We start from the raw sequence: 22,100 nt of genomic DNA, 5'->3' as shown, positions 1-22,100 counted from the left end.
GACATAAAGAGCTGTGCTCCAAACCCAGTGTTTGTGTGAATGGTTCAACGTGAGCCTCTCAACATTGGCTGAAAGGGGAATATTATTATTAAAAAGAGGGCGCTATTTAGAGTTTTGGAGTTTTGAACAAAAATTTGAGAACAGAATAGTCACAAGAGGGCGCACGGTGGAGCGAGGGCATTCCACAAGATGGCTTCGTTGTCCAGTAAACATTGTTGAAGACCAGAAAAATAAACGTCGAAAACTATAGTTTTTTAAGCAATAACAACAAATCCATGTTTTGCACGTCAACTACTTGGGTGACTTTTGAAAGTCCTCATGATGATTGTATAGCTAGCAATGTTGGATTGCCTCGTTTTCGAATCCATCCAGGCATTTGTTGATTAATTGATTTGTTGCTGATCTGCTATTTTACTTGAATGAAGTTGCCTTGGAAATACAACAAGCTCTAGTCGAATAATAAATGAGTTGCCTAAGCTTCAAAGCTACGGCGTGGCGTCACTGAATAAAAAATGCCAACTATCCAAGGTCTAGATCCAGAGGTATGTGTAGTTTCTTTCTTTATGTTTTTTAATTAAACTTTAAATATGGAAACAAACCAAAAACAAACTTTATAAAAAAATAAAAATATCAATTTTAAAAAGATTTTTTGTAACTACTAAACTAAAAATTTGATCCACGACACACACAGGGCTAAATCTATAGTCTCTATCAATCATATCAGGGAATTTCTTTGTCGAGCCGACCTTGTTGAGCTGTTAATGGCTCCGCTTTTAACATCGGTCTCATCACTGTTGCCATTACAGTGACAGTGATGAGACCGATGTTAAAAGCGGAGCCATTAACAGCTCAACAAGGTGGGCTAATCTTTGTCATACTTAAGTCCCTCCATATTTTCGCCCAAAGATAAATCAAAAAAATTGTAATAAAGATGGCCTGAACCTGAAGAGTTGGGTGAAAGTTTATAAAACCTACACCATGTTTATGGAGCATATGTCACCAGCCTTCTCGATACTTTGTTTCTTCCAATCCAAGGACCAAAATATCAAGTTGCGGTAAAGTAACCCTCCTCGTCCCGATACCAGAGCCTAAGTTAGGGTTACGAGCCAAACTCAAATTGTAAAGGGTGAAAATTTCACCCTTTATGAAATGGTCTAGTCAATAGATTTGCTCAATTTTTACCACTTTCAAAAATCATGACACAAATTTTAGGAAAACGAACTTAATCCTCAATGTCTAATGAATAACACTCCAAAACACAATTGAGAAAATATTTTGAAGAAAAAGGACAAAAACTTACCAGATTCCGCAGTTGTACGTGTTTGACCATTCTGCCCAGTACAATTCGAGTTTGGCTCGCAACCCTCCGGCTCCGTCGTCCGGAGGAGGGTTACGTTATCGCAACTACAAAATATCATGCCTGTAGTGTGTTGTTAATACACTGGCACAGTGGCAGTAGCTAAAGGGAGCCCAGCCGTCGATTTAACAAAGAGTTAGGACTCGTCTTATCTCGAGTTAGGACGAGTAACTCGTCCTAACTTAAGATTAATCTAAAGGTCTGCATGCTACAGTGCAGGGTTGGGACTCGTCCTAAATCCTAAGATTAGTCTTAAGTTAGGAAGAGTTTTGTGAAATCGACGGCTGGGTGTTGGCGCTATTTATGGAGCTAAATTTAAATAAAAATTTGTTTATACAACTTGGTTTGGGCCTATATAAGGATTCAGTTTCGAATTTGGCTATTTTTAATAGTCAAATTCGAAACAAAAAAAATTAATTTAAAAGAGTTACAAAAGCCTAATAATTTAATTTTAAAAAGGCACATAGTGTTCTTATTTTTTTTTTTTTAAGAATTTGAAGATTATATATTATATGTGCCATCTTTTTCATTCAGAATCAAGGTGCAGATTTTTTTTCAAACACAACTTGCTGCATGTGACTTTTAGCCCAATTAATTACAGACTCGTCTAGTGACAGTGTACAAACGAAAGGAGTCCTTGATTAGGGCTCCCTATGACTCGGCACGAGAAGTTCATGCATGTATCTACTAGAAAGTGTGTGCAAGTTTGTGTGCCAACTTGCTTCATTTTTAAAACGGCAAGGGCACCAAGGCATTTGTTCTTTGGTAAAGGGCACCCTATGGGAAAATTGTAAATTTCTACTGGAGCATTTCAAGGGCATCAAGGCAATCGCCTTCATTGCGTCCATGAAGTATCAGACCTATCAGTCGTTTATTTATTTATTTGTGTTTTACCTTAAACCCCTGTTTCTCGCAACCACACTTTCTAGTTATTGTTCTTATTTTTATTAATTACAAGGATATTCACCTTAGTCATGTTAGTAACCTCGAGTCTAACTCCCAAGTCCATTAATCTCTCCAATTTGTCTTCTCCAGGAATCTTTTTATTCTGATGATTCATTTTCTGATCAATCTGACGAGGAACTAAGAGTTGCATCAAGAGAGTCTCAAGCCACGCCCCAGTCGGTGCGCCCTAAGAGTGCATCGAGGGGTACACCAAGGAAGGGTGGGGTCAGAAAACCACGTAAGTACACAATAACAAACTAAGGCAACAAAAATTTAAAAGGAAGACAGCCTTTTTTAAATTTTTTTTATGACCGCTGCACATGCTTTTAAAGGCAGTGGACACTATTGGTAATTACTCAAAATAATTATTTGCATAAAACCCTGCTTGGTGACGAGTAATGGGGAGCTGTTGATAGTATAAGACATTGTGAAAAACGGCTCCCTCTGAAGTATTGTAGTATTTGAGAAAGAAGTAATTTTCCACGAATTTGATTTTGAGACCTCAGATTTAGAATTTGAGATCTCGAAATCAAGCATCTGAACGCACACAACTTCGTGTGACAAGGGTGTTTTTCTTTCATTATTATCTCGCAACTTCGATGACCAATTGAGCCCAAATTTTCACAGGTTTGTTATTTTATGCATATGTAAAGATACAGCAAGTGAGGAGACTGGTCTTTGACAATTACCAATAGTGTCCACTGTCTTTAAGGATGTAATTACCAATAGTGTCCACTGTCTTTAAGGAACACTGCTGGCTGCTTCTGGTTCTAACACCCTTTCAACATTTCTTATGCTATTTCTTGTCTCAGCATCACCGTATCAGAATCGGCCATCTTCAGCCAAGAAGACTGGAAAGAGCGTAACTCTCGCATCCACAGCACCTCAGAAGTCATCCAGGGAGCTTTGGCTGCAAAGCTTACGTCTTGGTACTGGGAGTAAGTTGCTTCATCATTTATTTCAATTATTCTTCTGTCCTTGAAGAGATAAATTAACCCAATCTTACATTGTCTTTGGCTAGAGACCCTGTAGTATCCCCTAGCATTCTCCCTTAGCAGTGAGCTGTTGGCCAAATGCCAGTTAAAACACAGAGGACTAGTCAGAATTCTAGCCAACTCGTCCGGCTTGGGTCAAGTTTACGCAGGGATCAATGGTTAACGAGTGGCGCAAGGATCAATGGTTAACGAGTGGTTGTTTAGTGACGTAGGTACATGTAGGGCATGCATTCGTGAACAACTGAAGTCATATCATCAACACGACTATGTGACTTAACGCATGTTATCATTTGATTATAACTGGTCCACTCTGTGCTGTGCTATGAAAACCAGCAATGCAACCATGCCCAGTAGGTTGGTTCCAAATAGTTGACTTGCGTAGTCCAACTATTGTAGATTAGACAGAGTTCGAGCAAAGTTAGTCATTCTGTGAACAACTGCCATGGGATTCCAGTACCACATCCTACAAATTCAATTTCAACTCAGTTCAATTCAATATTGGTTTATTTTATGAAAATAAATCACAAAATAAAATAAGATTACAAATATATCATGTTAAATATAATGTTAAAAAAGATTACTTGGGTGGAGAAGACAAACAGGTATAGTAAAAGCAACATCTTTAACAAAAAGAAGAAAGTTCAGACAATTTCTTGCAGAGGATTTTGTAAGATTTGGAACTGTTAACATGGTTAAATCTTTCAGATTAATTTGGTACCCTGGAATTTACTACTGCTCTTCTTTTTTTCTTTTATCCAGCATATCATATGCCATTACAAACACAAGACTAAAAATCTATTAAATCTCTATTAAATCTCAATCTATTAACGTTGCGTTACTTGCTGCTTAAATAAAGGATTCAAACTGCCTCTAGCTTCCAAGCTTGGAATTCTAGTTGGTAAGACACAGCTCTAGAATTGCAAAGGTCATGGGTTCGAATCCCACCCAAGTAATATGCCTGTGATATTTTTTCACAGAACTCAGAACAGTGCTATTTAAACACACATTGGTGTATATGGGTAAAACACAAATTAATATTCTTAAGCCCAAATGCAAAGTTCCATCTATTAAAAGCAACACTATTGTTTATTTCTAAAGGTTTAACAGGGAGTGGTCGGAGCAGTAATTACACTGGTAAAGCAGGGACACCTAATCCAGGTTTGAATAGTTGCAGTGACTACCTCAGAGAGACGGTACTAGGGATGTCATCTAAGAAGCATTACAGAGGTAGTACGATGGACGGTAAGATACTAGAATTCAACTCTAGAACGATGAGAATCCCACTTTTTCTTCTCAATTGTATGTTATGTTTGAACGATAGGAAAGCAAATTCAACAAGTAAGAATTTTTGTATTACTTATTTTTCTGTAAAACAAAGGTGACAATAGAGTTGTTCAATAACATAGGGCTAGATAGATCAGTTGAAACCGGAGGTCGTTGGCTCAAATCCTGCTCAAGTAACTTTGTCTTTGTTCAATCCCAAATTATTTCAGTTTTTTTTTTTGGGTGATAAGTCATAGTTGTGATGCAAGTCTTTGTATAGAAAATGTCTACGAGGGCAGAGATGGTTCTTGTGATTGATTAGCTAAGTGCGCTACATATTTGGCGGAACAGGCTGTATACCCATGAGGGAGCTGAGATGGTTTTAGGAATGATTTAAGGCCCAGTGACCAGGGGTAATAATGTTGAAGCACCTTGAGTGTCACTGCGTGACGGACCTGAGCGCTATATAAGAAGCCACTATTATTATACAATTTTTAACGAGGGTATCTATTTTATAAGTTAATTTTACTTTTATCTTTGCTACATTTAGAACCCATGAATAGAAATCAGAAAGGTGTTCCAAGCTACAAGGCAAAAGAAGACATGTACGATGATATACTGGAGTTAAAAAAGGTTTGTTTATTCTCTGATTGACCAACTAGTACATGGAGCTTCTCTAACAGCGCAAGAACACTTTAGACTTCTTTATTTCATGTGTTGGGGGAGGGGTGCGTAATCACTACATTATAATTAAAGGAACATTACATGAATGTATTTTGCTAACAAAACAGTTGTTGTCAGTGTAAGCACTGTATGTAATCCACCATATACATAAACTGACAAACCTGTAGAAGATTGGGATCAATTGGTCATCTGGGTCACGAGAGAATAATGAAAAACCGATTACAAATTTTGGAGGACATAGATGCAAAAACAAACAAAAATCAAACGCTCACTGAGCGAGAAACTCCAAATGCGAAATTACACTATTTACTTCTCATCAAATATGACATTTCAGACAGGAATATTTCAAGGGATGTTTTCTACTATCATCATCATTGGACTGTGTAAGTTTTATGTAAATCTGTTATCTTAACATTCCTTTAAAGAATCATATTGCTAGTTGGCCCAATCGTAGTGTTATATGAAAGCATGGAATAAAGAATTAATGACTGTTTTTAATTTGCAGCAAAATAATGTCTTAAAGACGGAGAATGAGCGAGTGAAAGCAAGGAATCGTCGCCTTGAAGATGAACATCTTAAGAAAGAGAGGACTATAGAGCAACTTCTGGATCCAACCAAGGTTTGTTGGAATAGTCATTCATGTATCAGGAAGGAGAAAGGTCATTCATTTTTATTGGAATTGAAGGCCTTCGGGCCACGGTTTTTTGGTAATTTTTTTTAATTCCAGGAATACATGTACATGTATGTCCCTGGCTTTTGTTTTGTTAATGTTTGTATTTTGTTTGTGTTTTAATGACGAATAGATTATAATAAAAATAATAAAAACAAAAAACTTAAATCTGTGCTTGGTCTCCTTGAATATACACTTCACAGTAGCAGGAAATCTGACTCGCTAACAGGCGCAAGCAAGATTTAGTGGTGTTAGATGGGATTCTGTTCATTCATTTTATTTATTGAAATAATTAATGACATGTCATTTGGACCCTAGAAGAAGGCTTTAGAACCATTTGAGTTTCTGTCAGAGTAAAAAAACTCATCTTGGTTTGAATCTCCATTTTTTCCCCAGGGTGATGTAAGGATGACACTGACCAGTAAACAGCCTGACACTGCCGTAAGTACAGTTTTAACTCGGACTACTAACTCCTTTAAAGGCACTGAGTTTCAACTAATAGTAATAAAATAGTAATTACAAATTCTTATATAGCCTATTTCACAATAACCGTATCAATGCGCTTTACATTAGTGCCCTGGTCATAGGGCCAATAACATCCCTGTAATGTTTCTCAGCTCCCTGGGGAGTATACAGCCTTGAGCGTTTGTGGCTTTTCATTCACAATATCAACCTCTACCCTCGCAGGTACCCACTTATACCCCTGGGTGAAGAGAAGTAATTATAGTAAAGTATCTTGCTCAAGGACACAAGTGTCACTACCGGGATTCGAACCCACACTCCGGTGAATCAGCACCAGAACTTGAATTTGATGCTCTTAACTACTCGGCCATGACACTCTACTAGGACTACTCCTTTATTACAATTGAATGGGAGACTTTTGAATGATCCTTTTTCACAGTTCTCGCCAGTAGTGCGCATGCTCAGACCTAAGCGCACAATACTTGGCATGTGCACACACGCTCGGAGCCGCAAAAATGACCTTTGTGTCTGCTGTCAGCATCTCAAAGTATTCCACTGAATTGAATAGTTTTAATATTTAAATTGGTTCTACAGAAGTTAGAACAAGGATAAGCAAACCATGAAAGGTGTAAAGAACTTAAAAGAATTTCATAAAAAGAACAATGGTTTGTAGCATCTGTCATTTAACAACTGGCAAAGTGTCTTTTAACAACTGGCAAAGTGTCTTTTAACAACTGGCAAAGTGTCTTTTAACAACTGGCAAAGTGTCTTTTAACAATTGGCAAAGTGTCTTTTAACAACTGGCAAAGTGTCTTTTAACAACTGGCAAAGTGTCTTTTAACAACTGGCAAAGTGTCTTTTAATCCTTGGGTAAAGTATACCTCTTGAAATATTGTATTCCCCTTCCTCCCCCCCCCCCTTTCCACTGTTATTCCTCACATATTTTGCATACATTTGTTGATAAACTGTAATATTTCTCCATATTTCTTTCTTAGAAAATGAACAGCCTTAAGCAGAAAGTAGTCAAACTAGAGATGGTCCTGAAAGACAGAGAGACTGAACTAAGGTAAGGTCAAAGGTTGAGTGAGGGTAAAGGTCGAGTGAGGTCAAAGGTTGAAGGTTCCTTCCAAATCAGGTTGTTGAAAGCAAGCATAGTTCCAAACTCTTCATCATAATTGTGTACTAAATGCATATATGCGTGAAGATTTTTTGTTCCTGTGAAAATGCAATATTTAGCATGAAATAAGTAGTCTCTCCTTTAAATATCAGTCTTCTTATTCAAAACTTGTGTGCTTGAGTTTTCGATTCGAAATCTAATTCCAGTTTTCAATCTGACAGCTTCTGCTCTCAAACAATACTGAAATCAACATAATTTTGTTGTCTGTTTCCATAGTAACCTAAAGGGAGATCTAAAAACTACAAAGATTGATGAGATGAGAGTTGGTATGGAAGCGTTCTATCAAGAGGTAAGATCAGACTCAATACGTCATAACTAAATGGCTGCATTCGATAGCTTCCCTGGGTCGACCCCTGTCTTCCCCCGGTGCGTCCGAATAGCTTTGACGTCATTACAGGGGCTCACCTGGGCCCCCAGTGCCCTGCTTGTGGAGTGGGTAACTTGGGGTGGCCCCAAGTGCATGACGTCACGAGGAGAGCGGCGAGTGATGGTTCGTTTAGCTCTTGTCAGGGGCTCACCCGAGTGAGCAGGGCGGGGTAGACCCAGGGAAGCTAATCGAACGCACCCAATCCCAAATCCAGTGACATGTACACAAGTTGTCTACGATCAGTTCATTTACACATGGTGTTACCGCAAACCTCACCTAATAATGGCATGTACATCCAAAACATTTGCTGACCAGAAGCTGGATAGTTGGTTTGCCCACTTTGTTATTTTTATTATATGTTTCTGGTATTGAAACTAAAGATGCCTCATAAGTGAATTGAATCACTGTAGCTCCCAAGCCTGATGACATCTGTAAACAATGGTGCTTGTTGTGCAAACTAGAAACACCAGATAAACTACCCATCCATGATATTCGTGTTCTGGGATCTTTTACGTGCACTACAATTGTTGGTCAATGGGACCTACAGTACACTATCCAAAGAAAGAAATTATTGAAAAGTATCTTGCTCAAGGACACAAGTGCCATGACCGGTCTCTCCCCCCCCCCCCCCCCCCCCCCCAACACTCTGCTGATCAGAAAAAACAGAGCTTGGGTCCGATGATCTTAAACCCTCAGCCACAGCACACTACAAGCTTTTTGTAGAAAATGAGTGCCCTCAACCTTCTGTATAATTAATGAGGCTTGAAATTGTTTACCATCTGAAATGTTGTACTTTTGCAATTAGGTGCAACGATTAAGATATTTGCAGTCACAAGGAATTAAAGAGAATGGCAGGTAAGCTACTGTTATTTATTCTTAACATGCCTAAGTCATAGCAAACTAAAACCAGTTAGTCTAAAAGTTCACTCGTGTGGCACTGGACAGGCACTGGACACTTTGGTAATTACTAAAAATAATTGGTAGCATAAAGACTTACTTGGTAACGAGCTATGGAGAGCTGTTGATAGTATAAAACATTGTGAGAAACGGCCCCTTCTGAAGTAGCTAGTTTTTGAGAAAGGGGTAATTTCTCACTCAAATTTAAAAATACTTTTTAAGCATCTGAAAGCACTCAAATTTGCGCAATATCTCTTGCAACTTTGATGACAATTGAGTTAACATTTTCACAGATTTATTATCTTATATTTATGTTGGGATACACCAAGTGAGAATACTTGTCTTCAACAATTATCAAACGTGTCCAGGGCTTTTAAAGGCAGTGGACACTATTGGTAATTACTCGAAATAATTATTAGCGTAAAACCTTTCTTGGTGACGAGTAATGGGGAGAGGTTGATAGTATAAAACATTGTTAGAAAGTGCCATAGTTTTCGAGAAAGAAGTAATTTTCCACGAATTTGATTTCGAGGTCTCGAAATCAACTATCTAAACGCACACAACTTCTTGTGACAAGGGTATTTTTTCTTTCATTATTATCTCGCAAGTTCGATGACCGATTGAGCTGATTTGATTTGTTATTTTATGCATGTGTTGAGATACATCAACTGTGAAGACTAGTCTTCGACAATTACCAATAGTGTCCACTTCCTTTAAGCATAACATTTCACAGTGGAAGGCAGTGCCAGTGAATTGGTTCCCACAACCTTTCTAAAGATTGGCAATGTTGAACTTTTCATCTGTTTTAAATTACCATCCCAGATCTCCCTCCAGACCCAACACAGCAGACAAAGACACCAACAATGTCGCTAAGCTGAAAGCGTTAAACGCCACCATCTTACGTCTCACAGAGAGCAATCAGAGGCTACAGAGTGAAAATAAACTACTTAAACAAGACCTAGAGAGGGCGCTAGATGAGGCAATGTCCGATATGGGAGAAACACCTCGGGCTAAGAAGAGAAGGGATAGAAAGAGAGGTGAGTCTTGGGGTTTTAACCAATCAAAGTCCATGGAAGGGACTTACTCACAAATTATGCTGATTATGTTAATTAATGTGACTATGCCAATTATGTTGACTATGCAAATTATGTTGATTATATAAATTATGCTAAGTATGCAAATTATACTAGTTATTCAAATAATGCTGATTGGCTGCAGTTTCTTTCAATAGTCTGATATTCATTTTTTATTTTTGGGGGTTTGGGGGTTTCACTTTTTAATTAAATGGCCTATGAATAGTCTATTGAACCTTACATCATGTGTGCGGTAGGTCAGCCCCATTACTTGATCAAATGTTCTTACTTATTTCCAAGGGCCAACTGTCATGACTAGGGACAGGCTTGTCTTAATGCACTTATTTGATAAGGTTTGAACATAGGTTTTAGGTTGTATACATCAGTATTCCCTTGGAATAAATCAAGTTATTTTTCTCTCCAGATTATGAAGATATGAATAGGAAAGAGTTGCTAACTGCTGTTCTGGACTTTGAGGATGTAAGTCAAAATGTCTTATCACAAATTTTATGTTTTAGTGGATAGTATTCCATCAAAAGTACACGTGAAGCAATCTAAATAAGTCTTGTAGGAAATATCAGTTGGAGAGAAAAACTGAAACAGGCCAACAGGGGTGACATTTTCAAAAAAGAAGTGTGTTCAAATTTGAATGCCAAAATATATTATATTTTATACTGGCAACTTCCTTCTTGATAAGTAACATCAAAGAGAGTTAAAATTAGCATCAAGGAAACATGTTGATTAATTTTCAACAAACAACTAGACTTTAAACCCTCTTTTTTTCTCGGTTTTATTCTCTCGCATCTCTTGGTGATATCACAGGGGGGTTTTACAGCATTAAAGCATAGATTATGCCCTTTTCAAAGGTTAAAAACAAATAAAATCACCTGGGTCGACAAAGGACTCAATCCTTGATCACATTACATTTATATTTTGAAGTTGTATTTTTAGAGAAAGCTACAAAAATGGAGTGAATCTTCTGGGTTCATAAGCCAAAGATATCAGTGTTGTTCTCATTTTCTGGATCAAACGTCAAACACCAAAATAAAACTAAATAGCTTAGTCATCATTTCTCCTCAACAGAAAATCAGCAAACTGGAAGGGAAGACATCTAGTTCTTCATTACGGCGATCTGATATGCCAGAGAAGATTGAGCTGAACGGTAGCTTGGCCGATCGTTTGGATCAGCTAGATAAACGAGAGACGGAACTCCTTGTAGAGAAAGCTAAGACAGAGAAAGATTGCAAGAGACTGAAGGATGAGAAATCTAAGCTGAGACAGAGGGTGGATGAGCTTGAGTAAGTTTCCATTTAGTGTGTGGTTATGTTTCCCTTGCCTCATTCCCCGTTAGGTTTTCATGAGTTTCATTTGTATAATTTGTGTTTTATTGTTCTGTTGGTCCCTTTTGAAGGCAAAGTATACCTTTAATTTTTAGTGAGAAATGTGCCATTGTCGCAAATAATCCTATATAAATGTAGATGAACGAGAAAGACTTTAAGAAAGAGATGTTTTACTGTGTAAATTTTTATTCTTTTATCTTGAGTTCACTTCTGTAGATTGTTATTAGCTGGGATCCATGGGAGATCAGTGAGGTTTTCTTACTAAATGGATTTCCCAGGATAAACAAGAAATAAATAAATAAATAAATAAAATAAATAAATAAATGAATACAATAGAACTAACATCTAAAAATTTGATGTTTCGTGGTCACGTTTTTGAGATACCGTCGAAAATTCAGAGCATATTTGTCCACGCAGGAAGAATAATCCCTATGACATGTAGGAATACACAATATCAGTAACGATTCTCAGATTCAAATTTGAGGGTATCGAAGCCGACATCTTTTTACTTGACCACATTACTTCAAAGTCAAATGTTTCTCCAAATGCTTTATACTATCAAAAGCTGCTGTTTTGATGCCAACAATTATTTTGCGTAATTACCAATAGTGTCCACTGCCTTAAAAACAACTCAACCAGTAGAAATTACATAAACTCTTACCTTGATTCCAGAGATGAAGTCCGCACCTTAAAGAAAGATCTTTCTGAATCCAGAGTGAAAGACAAAGATCACCGACGTTCCCTTCAACGTCAGTCAAGTTCAGAGTCTCTTCATCGAAGCAATGCTTCACGTACCAGCAGTGTACGGTCCTTAAAACGGCGTCAGCAACAAGAAGAAGAAGAATGGCTGAGAGAAAGAGATCGGAAAGTTGAGGAATTTAAAAAGAATCGCTCGGCTAGGAATATTCAGAAGAACTGGAAAAAACATCAAGAAAAGAAGGTAGCATAATCTTTCAGAGTTGTTTTTTTAGAATTTTTTGTGAAACAGCCTTTTGTTGCTGTAATTCCACTCCAGTATTTATTTTTGAAATTCTATGATTTGAATTTTTACTGGCATACATGTATTTGCATTTGAGTATTAATTTTGTTTCTCTCGTTTTTCTTTGCAGTTCACTGATGATGAAGACATGGATGATGTAAGTTTAACTTCTTTCTTATGGTTTGTGACAATTTTGTGTTATTTTCTTCCAAACTCAAATTGCAGGTGATGTTTTAAAACACTTACAACCCGAAAAAAAGGTACTGTTTTACTGTAATATTATTCCATTTTATGTGCTTAAAGGGACACATTTCCTTGGATCAGGCGAGTTGATGAAAAGTGTTTGTAACCGTTTGTTATAAAATGCATATATATGGTTAGAAAGGTGTTTTAAAAGTAAAATACAATGATCCACACAAATATGACTTGAAATTGCAAGGTTTTCTTTTTAAGCCGTGAACTAACATGGCATGCTATTTTGTTGAGTAAAATTTTTGACTCACCAAAATGGCTGACCGTGAATCAATGGGTGTGTTTAATTAGCTTCCCCATTACGACCCCGAAGTGAGAGGTGAGCCCCTGACAAGAGCTAATCGAACAATAACTCAGCCTCTCGTAGTGATGTCATGCACCTAGGGCCAGCCCCAAGTGACCCACTCCACAAGTAGGACACTTGGGGCTGACCTGGGTGAGCCACTGGAATGAGGTCAAAGCTATTTGTCTGTCCCAGGGGCAGCCCGGGTCGACCCAGGGAAGCTAATCGAACACACCCTATAACTCCCTGTGTGAGCAAAAAGTAGAAATGCCATCATTTCAATGAACCTCATAAGATCTGGATCCTAGTTTTAGACTTTCTTGTCAGCAACGACTCTCCCTCCTGGGTTTATAACTTGATATTTGAATCTGATCCTCTTCCAGGCGGCTGTAATGATCCAGTCAGCTGTGAGAGGTCACATGGGTCGTAAAGAGCAGATGAGAAGGCAAGGCCGGGACAGTCGGGGCTCAAGTAGGAGGTCAAGTCGTAGAAGTGTCTACAGCGACAATGATGATAGTGATATGGACGATGCAGCGCTAACTATTCAATCAGCGGTCAGGGGTCACATGTCTCGGAAGGACTACATGAAGAAATCGTATGTACAATTTGAAATAAATATTAAGTAATAATAATAGCCATTAGTAACCTGGTAAATAAATAACTATTAGTACCCTGGTCATTGGGTCAATAGCATTTTGTTAATCTTGCTTAGCTCCCCGGGGAGTACCCCTTCAGCTACCGTTGCAATCTGAAAGCCTTTTCATACACAATATCAACCTCTACCCGCGCAGGTACCCATTTATACCCCTGGGTGGAGAGAAGCAATTATAGTAAAGCATCTCTTCTTAAAGACACAACATGCAACCAGCGTCATGGGATTTGAACCCAAACTCAGACGACTTAACCACCAGTACTTGAATTTGAAGCTGGAAACCACTCAGATGACAACCTATGAGACTTGTGTTGTTACCAGTTAAATCTTACTAGTGTTTATTTGATTTTATTCTCTAATCCAATGTATGATGAACACGGTATTATCAGGGCTGTTTGAGTCAGGTGGGATTCGAACCCACGATCTTTGCAATTCTAGAGCAGATGTCTTTCAAACTAGACCACCGAGATTGCCCGGTAGCTAGAGGCTGTCAGAATCTTACATTTTAGCAGCGGTTACCGCAACGATTTAATAGATGGCAATAACTAAGACTTGTTATAATTCATGATGAAACTTATTTGTTTTGACCGGCAGTAGTGAAGATGACTCAGCGTCTGAACGAGAAGGATGGCAGTCATCAAGATCACGTTCAGGGTCAAGACACAGTAAATACAACGGCAATAGTAAGTACTGTTTGAAGCATTACATCTTGCGGATAAATAGGGAGCATTTTCTTGATACATCTATTTACTTTTGTTGTCTCAAATTAGCCTGGTTTTTGTATTCTTTGTATTTTGTCGATAGCATTTTGTAATGTCGTTGTTCGTTTTTCTGTCCTGTGCTTGTTTCTTTTTCGCCGATTGTTTGTTTGTTTGTTTATTTGTTTGTTTCTTAGTTTCTTTGTTTCTTAGTTTCTTTGTTTCTTTATTTCTTTGTTTGTCTGTATAAAGGCTGTTGTCTACTGACTGGCTTACTCTAACAGCCTAATGCTTTTGCTCCTATCTTGTATATTGTTAATTCCTAGTTAATAATTTATTATTTGCTATAATATAATATATAGTTTTTGTACAATTGTATGCGCTGTTGTTTTTTTTACATTTCTATGTACTGTTTAATTCTCACAATTGTGTTTTTTTTTATTTTCAACAAGAGTATAGAATAAATGTATTATTGAATTGAATTGAACTAGCAAACTTGCGGGTACATGCAACCAAGTGTACATCACTTTACAGAAAACTGTGTGCCATTTAGCACATAAAACCATGTTTATCATAGAATAACAGTTCGATGGAAATCCACCAAACCTTAACGGAGAATTTTTATTTGACTACCTGTCCTTGATTCATTTTAAAACGACCCCCCCCCCAAATTGCATAATTTGGAAATAGTGATAGAAACGGATATGACAGACATACATGTATCTTATTTTGTTTCAAAACCTGATATAAATGCATGTCCAATTCATTTCTTGGAACTAAACTGGGTTTTTTTCCTTTCATTTGTTGGCAAGTCATAAAGATAGTGCTGATAATTTTCGTTCGTTCTAATCATTTTTACTTTGTCTTCATATCAGCATCTTCAAGACCTATATCCGAGATTGAAGAAGACATTGTAGACTCTGATGATGATAGTATTGTGATTGGAGGTAGTACTGCTAACCTTAGAATGTCATCGAGTCATGGTTCCAGACCAACATCAGGTTAGTAAACCTAATAATCAAGCATCCATCTTGATTATCTAATACACAAGTGTAGCAGACACAAAATGAGGCTTGTGTCTGAAATAGACTGGCGCCTTCACAACTGTGTTATTCTTGATTTTGAACAAAGACAAATTTTCTTGGGCAAGATTGGAACCAGCGATCTTTGGATTAACATGCCGGTGCTTTACCAACTGAGTTATCTAGCCCTATGTTGCCAGTCTCCTTATTTTGCCATTATATTTGTTCGGGGTGCCAGTCAGAAGCCTTGGAGTGGGGGATCACACCCAAGTTTACGATACAACCTGGGAAGCGGCAACCATGGGATCACCTTAAGGGGATGCGACTTTGTTATAATTGTTCATTTTAAAACACATAACAAAATTCATCTTTATAGGAACGCATTGTCATTTTTCTCTTTGTGAAGCTAAACAATGATGTTTTGCCAAACTGTGAGGAACCGTTCCACAAACATAAATAAAGAAGAGTTTGGGTGTGAGCTGAAGAATGGCCCTCTGAGATCTATTTTAAGTAATTTCTTTTTTTTTAATTTCTTTTGTTATGTTGAATTTTCAGGAAGAAGAGATCGAGAGGTAAGCTGATTTGATAAATTCTTTGCTTAACATTTGTGGTGCTTCACTTTCACTAATATTTAACACATATTACGCGAACCTCCGGATTAACGTGCCCCTGTCTACCAACTGATCTATCTAGCTCTATTGGAGGTTACCCTATTTGTCAATATCTTTGTTCGGGGTGTCAATATCTTTGTTTTATTATCGGTTTATACAATACTTGATGCTCCATGTCAAACACCAGGCACTTGTCGCCAAAATTCTAAGCTGGGTTTATTTGCTTGTCCAATAGGTGAAAAGAGTATGCACATGACTAGGTTTATACTTCCTGTGAATGCTAAGGGAATTTCGACGCCACATGGCTGTTTTCTCAGGGAATGTTTTTGTTGCAAATGTTTTCGTTGCAAATTTGTAACATCAAATTTGTAATGCATTCGCATTCGTAGGAAGTATGAGCTGGGCTTTAGGCCTGTAAGTAGTTCTCAAGATACATACAGTTAATATCAAGCCTGAAGTTTTGGTTGTCTTCACTTTTAACTTCATTAAGTTGTATTTCATTGTCTCATTTTGGCGTGGGGGGAAACATACAATTTGTGGATATAAATATTGGTTGGAAAAATTTATCACGTGGACATTTTAAGGGGATTGTTATGTAAAAAAACTTTTGTTTCATTTTTGTGTTTTTATTTGTTTTGTTTTATCAAGAGAAGAAACCCCAAAAAGTCAAAATATTTTATTTTCTCACAAAAAATGTCTGTTTGTGTACACCTTGGTTTACTAATCGATAACATTTATGGTGATCATAATACTTCCTTTTCATCCTTGTTCTGGTTTAACTCTCACCATTTCTTTCACCACTTTCATCACTTGTGTGGATCACCATCTTCTCATCACTCCCTACCCTGCCTCTCACCAGCCTGCTGCTAGAGGGCGCCCTCCATCTGGCAAAGCGCGTTTCTCACCACGCAAGGGAAGTGGCGACAGTGAAGATGATGTAATAAGCTCTGGTAGCAAGAAGGGTCGTAATAACAAATCAAAGCAAGGCTTCTTCTAGACTGGCGTTGGAAATTAACAAGGTGAAGGTTCAAAAGCCACAAATCCTTTGGTCTGGTATCTTGATGCTGAGTGAGCAATAGATCCAAGTCTCATTTATACTGGGTGCGTTTGGTTAGCTTCCCTAGGTAAACCAAGGTCTCCCCCCGTGCGTTTGAATAGCTCTAAAATCACTTGCTAGGCTCACCCGGGTCAGCCCCAAGTGCCCTGCTCAAGGAGTGGGGTTACTTTTCGCTGAAAATTTTTCCCAATGGCCATCATTTTGTTTCTAATTCAGCAGGACACTTTCAGTAAGTTTCACACACATTTTCACCCTTGAAACAGCGACTTTGTGAGCATGATGCACAACAAGAAAGAAGTTTCAATAGACTGTCCCTAGATACATTGGTGTAAATGCTCGGGGGAAGTTGGCATACGATTAGCTCATGTCAGGAGCTCACTCGAATGAGCAAACTGGGGTCGACCGGGGAAGCTAATCAAACGCACCCAATTTACAGTGCCAATGTAGCTCGGTCTTGATTCCTTGATGCTCAGTGGGCAATAGATCTATTTCTCATTTAATAAAAAGAGACCAAACTATTTTTGGTAAGATCAAGTTGGATTAGTGGAATATTAAACAACTGCAACACAACTAATGTCAGAAGTAAGATTCCTTCATAAAGGCTAGCTCTCAGCCTAGGACTAGCCAGCATCAATATTTCCATTATTTTGACTCATTGTATTCATTTGTAATCCAGAGGAGTAGTTTTTAACATTTTGTGTAAATATTTGTTGTTCTCAGGTATAACTGAAATATTCTAATTGCTTACGAGACCAATGGTGTCTTCAAAGACAAAAATAGAACATTGAAATTGCAGAGCTAGTTTTGAAATCAAATTAATTAAAACGGCAAACATCTTCAAAGCATTTGCTTTGTTGTGACTGATTCCATGTGAATGTATATTGTCAAAGACAGATTTTTCTTGGTCTGCTACAAAGTAGTAATTTCGGAATTAAGATGGTAGATTGTGATCGATGTAGAGAACAAATTTGTCTGTGATAAAGACAAAGTAATTCTATATTTGTGAAACAATCCTATTTGAAGGTGTATAGTATGAATTGCACAAAGCCTCATCGACCGCCATATTGGATGATAAAAAATAGAAAAGTGTACGCGCTGCGCAAACTCTCATCCAATGATTTCATCAATGACGGTGGTCAATGACATCATATGTGTGATCCCTCTATAGTATTTAATAGATGTTAAATTTGCATCAGGGATAAAGAATATATATTTTGGTTTTTACCCATACACCGATGTGTGCTAGCACTGTAAACCACAGTTCTTTCCCAAGCTCTGTGAAAAAAAAATCAGACTTAAATGCCAGTTAATTCAATATCCTTTATGTTCTATTTGTAAAGCTCTGATTATTTATTTTCAAATCATCCTGCTGTTCATGATTGATGTAATAACATTCTTTCTGAAAGTTAACCTGCTGTTCTTGGTGTGAAGTTACCATTGTGTGTTTTTAACTAGCATACATTCTATCTACTAGCATTTCTTTTCTCTAAAAGTGTACCATCCTACAACCTGTAAGTCAAGCTTCACCAATCGTTTTGGGGGAGAGAAAGAAAACATAGCTTAACTTGATAAACGTTTTCAGTAACAAGTAAATGGAATTAACAATCTCAACAAGGTCGACTATCAATTTGACCAGTAACAATATTGATATCATATTTCAAGCTTTTACAAAAATGAATACATAGTTATTTAGCACTCTACACATTGTTGTGAAAAAAGCCTTTGAAATTATCTTGAAATTTTAAAATGTGGCCAATTACCTGAATATCCTGTTATACTCCAGAGTCCTTTGATGAAGTTGGGAAGTCGTGGATCAGTAAAAAGTAGCAGAGCAAGTACACCAAGACGGCGGACAGTCTTAGATGATGATGATGATGATGATGATGATGATTTTCTTGTTGTTGGGTAAAGGTTCACATCTAAGCTATTTACAGTTAAATGGTTACTTCTAAACTATTTGCATAAAGGCTTACATCTAAACAGCTTACATCTAAACTGGTTATAGAGTTAAAGGTTTAAAGATCTAAATAATTTAACAATTAAGGATTTTCTCTGAACTGTTTACAGTTAAAGGTTTAAACAGTTTAACAACTAAGGGGTTTCTCCTAACTGTTTACAGTTAAATACTTATATCTAAACTGTTAACAGTTAAATGGTTACATCTTAACTGTTTATAGTTAAATGTTTACATCTTGTTTTATTAGGAAGGGAAATCAGTAGGTATTACGGGATTGTGTTCAACTTTTGTTTGTTGTGAAATATTTTATGCTTTATACAGTGGTATTGTTAGATGACCGGTTCATGTTATCGGGGGAGGAGGAATTTCTTTGTTCACTAGGGACTTTCGTCTTCTTCCATTACATCTTCGTTCGTGTACTTCCAGTTGACTGATGTTGTTACACTTTTATTTATTTTTCCATTTTATTTTTTCATGTGTGTTTTGTTTTCATTTGACTTTAGACTCGGCTAAGATGGAATTGTCAGTCCATTAACTATTTGTTGCATTCTTTTATCTCATCAGGAGACTTAAGAAAGTGCTGAAATATTAATAACATTTCTTAGTTTGTTCCTGCTTCTCAAAGCCCTCATGATTTTCATAATACATATGACTTTTTAGAATAGTGCCAAAACTCGCTGACATTTTTCCGTTATTTGAACTAACAGAATTTCAGCTGATCATAATACATTAAATTTAAATTTTCTGTTATAGAAACTATTTTATTTTATTATACATGTTTCTGAACACAGTGCAAATAGTATTCATAAATATTGTGTAAATAAGTTTTAAATTGTCCTTTACCGATGGTGTGAAGAAGCTGGCGTCCAAGCATAATGCAATTATTCTACAGAATAAATCTGAAAAATCTGAAATTTATTTCATCTGTGATGAAATAAATAAATTAAATTGAACTGATTGAATTGAAAGAATGGCTAAAACTATTGTGGGATAATAAAACCAACCCAAACAAATAGTTTAATATTAAAATAATTCTAAAAATATCAATATAAAATGGTGTTTTTTCTATTAAATGTCTGGTTTTCAGAGATTTTAGAATGTGTCCAGTTAATTAAATGTGTATTACTATTCAGCTCAAGCAGTAGAAACAGCTAGTAAGGCCATCTTACGGATGTACAAGGTATTCTAGGTTCTGAACTATTTGTATATTTTTGCATAAAGTTTGTGTATTTGTGAAAATGTTCGGTTTGAATAGATGACTAGGATTTTTAAATTTAAGATTTTTTGGGGTAGCTGTGGTTTAAGAATGTGCCTTCTTTAATTATGAAATTAAGAATGACTTTTGACGATCTGATTTTTGTATTGAATTATTGAAATTTAGCCAATTGTACATAATGTAGAACGTCGCTAACGGGTTAGAGGTAACTGTTTTCAAATCGTGAAATGATTCTTGTTTATCTTTAACTCTTTCTGTGCCGAGGTGGACCATATACGACCCATAATACACAGTGCATCATGAGAGGGTATTATCACTCAAGAAATACTCTTGACTTTAGGATGTACCAAGGCAACACAGATTAGCAAGATACAATTTTGTTTAGTGAAAGGCTAATTTATTTTTTTATAAAATGTCATACACTCTAACCAATCTGGGCATTTTAGGTTAAAAATGCAAAAGGAAAACTGGCTCTGAAAGAGTTAAAATAAATTAAGTTTAAGACTCTCAAGACCTAGGGGTGTGTTGGTGTTCTTGCTAGAAATAACTTCAAAGATCTCAGTCAAGACGGATACCTAACTGGACTAGGAAATTAATGTTCTTGACTCATACCCCAATCTTGGTCTCAAATTTCAGGTCTTACTCTCAGACAGTGGGGTTTTAAGACACTGGACACTATTGGTAATTGTCAAAGACTAGTCTTCTCACTTGGTGTATCTCAACATATGTTGTGAAACAATTATTTTTCATTGTTGTAATAATTTCTTGTGACTGCTGTTTGATATTGGTTTGTTTTGTCTTTTGATACTGTGGAAATAAAATGAACCTTGAAACTTGAACCTTGAACATATGCATAAAATAACAAACATGTGAAACTTTGAGCTCAATTGGTTGTCGAAGTTGCGCGATAATAATGATAGAAAAAATACCCTTGTCACACGAAGTTGTGTGCTTTCAGATGCTTGATTTTGAGACCTCAAAATCTAAATTCGAGGTCTCGAAATCACGTTTGTGGAAAATTACTTCATTTTCGAAAACTACGTCACTATAGAGGGAGCTGTTTCTCACAATGTTTTATACTATTAACCTCTCCCCATTACTCGTAATCAAGTAAGGTTTTATGCTATAGTTAATTTGAGTAATTACCAATAGTGTCCACTGCCTTTAAGGTTTGTGATGCAGACATACCTCGCATTACTTGTTTTTGGTGTAATACTTGGTCACAGTCTTAAATGCTCAGGTCTAAAGCACAATATTAGACTCACATCCCTCAGAAGTATCATTGACTTCACCGATTCTCAAAAGCCTAGCACAGTGATTGTTAATTTTCACACTTCTCGCCAGTAGTGTGCGTGCTTAGACATTCTCGCGCATTACTGAGTATGTGCGCCCACACTCAGAGCCCCAAAAAAGAGACTGTTAGTCAGCCGACGCCAGCGTCTCAAAAGTTTCCCATTGTATAGAGCTGCCCTTGAGTTTCAGTTGAACTATATAATCATGTTAGTCTGGAGTGAACATTTACTGCAATATCTTAATTTCCTGTGTTTTACTCTGTCTAATGTGTAAGTTGTGTCCAACAGTCTTTTGTTGCCATTACTGGGTATAGGCACTTGTATTCTATATATCAGGGGTTAGAGTCACTGCTGACAAAAAAAAACTTAATTTAGGATCCAAATTAAAGGACCAATGTTTTTTGGTAGTCATTGGGGGCTAAGATTTCAAAGAGCTTTTAGGAACAGTGTGGTCAGCTCTAAAGAAGTAGATCAAAAGACGGGATTTATCCATATGTTGACAAAAGACCGTCTGATTTTCAACTCCAGGCCGACTTAAAAAGTCTGAATTCAGATAAAAGGCTGATGTTTCTCATCCCTGATACATTGATGAACCATATCACACATGTCTGCAACCATTGATTGGGATGCAACTATGAAACAAATACTTGTACCATACATAAGTGTATGTCTGATGCAGTTATTAGAGAGAAAAAAAGGACATTTGTAAAAGACCTCAAGGACATTTGTAAAAGACCTCAAGTGGATTGGACCATAGGGAGGGCACAATCTCTTTGTTTTATCAGTGTTTAAAACCAGCCCTCCTCTGAAACATAAAATAAAACTGTTGACAAATTCTTATAAATTATGCA

The 22,100-nt window shown here is 37.0% G+C and overlaps 1 protein-coding gene across 3 annotated transcripts; it reads left to right on the top strand.

Annotated features, from left to right (window-relative positions):
- The first annotated feature begins 170 nt into the window (after window positions 1–170).
- LOC117292644 (IQ domain-containing protein E-like) lies at window positions 171–20,811 on the top strand. 3 transcript variants are annotated; one of them, XM_033774772.1, is made up of 21 exons: window positions 171–542; window positions 2,393–2,540; window positions 3,115–3,240; window positions 4,396–4,539; window positions 5,111–5,193; window positions 5,750–5,863; window positions 6,311–6,355; window positions 7,372–7,442; window positions 7,770–7,842; window positions 8,726–8,775; window positions 9,640–9,854; window positions 10,315–10,370; window positions 10,974–11,188; window positions 11,903–12,170; window positions 12,340–12,366; window positions 13,128–13,339; window positions 13,991–14,079; window positions 14,970–15,095; window positions 15,672–15,688; window positions 16,587–16,746; window positions 18,568–18,653. In XM_033774772.1, exons 1-20 carry the CDS (start codon window positions 513–515, stop codon window positions 16,722–16,724), a joined length of 2,247 nt encoding a protein of 748 aa, XP_033630663.1. In that variant the 5' UTR covers window positions 171–512; the 3' UTR covers window positions 16,725–16,746; window positions 18,568–18,653. The 3 variants fall into 3 exon arrangements, with proteins under 3 accessions (XP_033630663.1, XP_033630662.1, XP_033630664.1); XM_033774771.1 differs by having other exon boundaries at window positions 16,587–18,656; XM_033774773.1 differs by lacking the exon at window positions 16,587–16,746 and having other exon boundaries at window positions 172–542; window positions 18,568–20,811.
- The last annotated feature ends 1,289 nt before the right edge of the window (window positions 20,812–22,100 follow it).

Source organism: Asterias rubens, chromosome 7 (genome assembly GCF_902459465.1).
Source record: "Asterias rubens chromosome 7, eAstRub1.3, whole genome shotgun sequence".
NCBI classification, from domain to species: domain Eukaryota; kingdom Metazoa; phylum Echinodermata; class Asteroidea; order Forcipulatida; family Asteriidae; genus Asterias; species Asterias rubens.
Note: the sequence above shows the minus strand (reverse complement) of the source record. Positions and strands in the feature narration are given on the sequence as shown.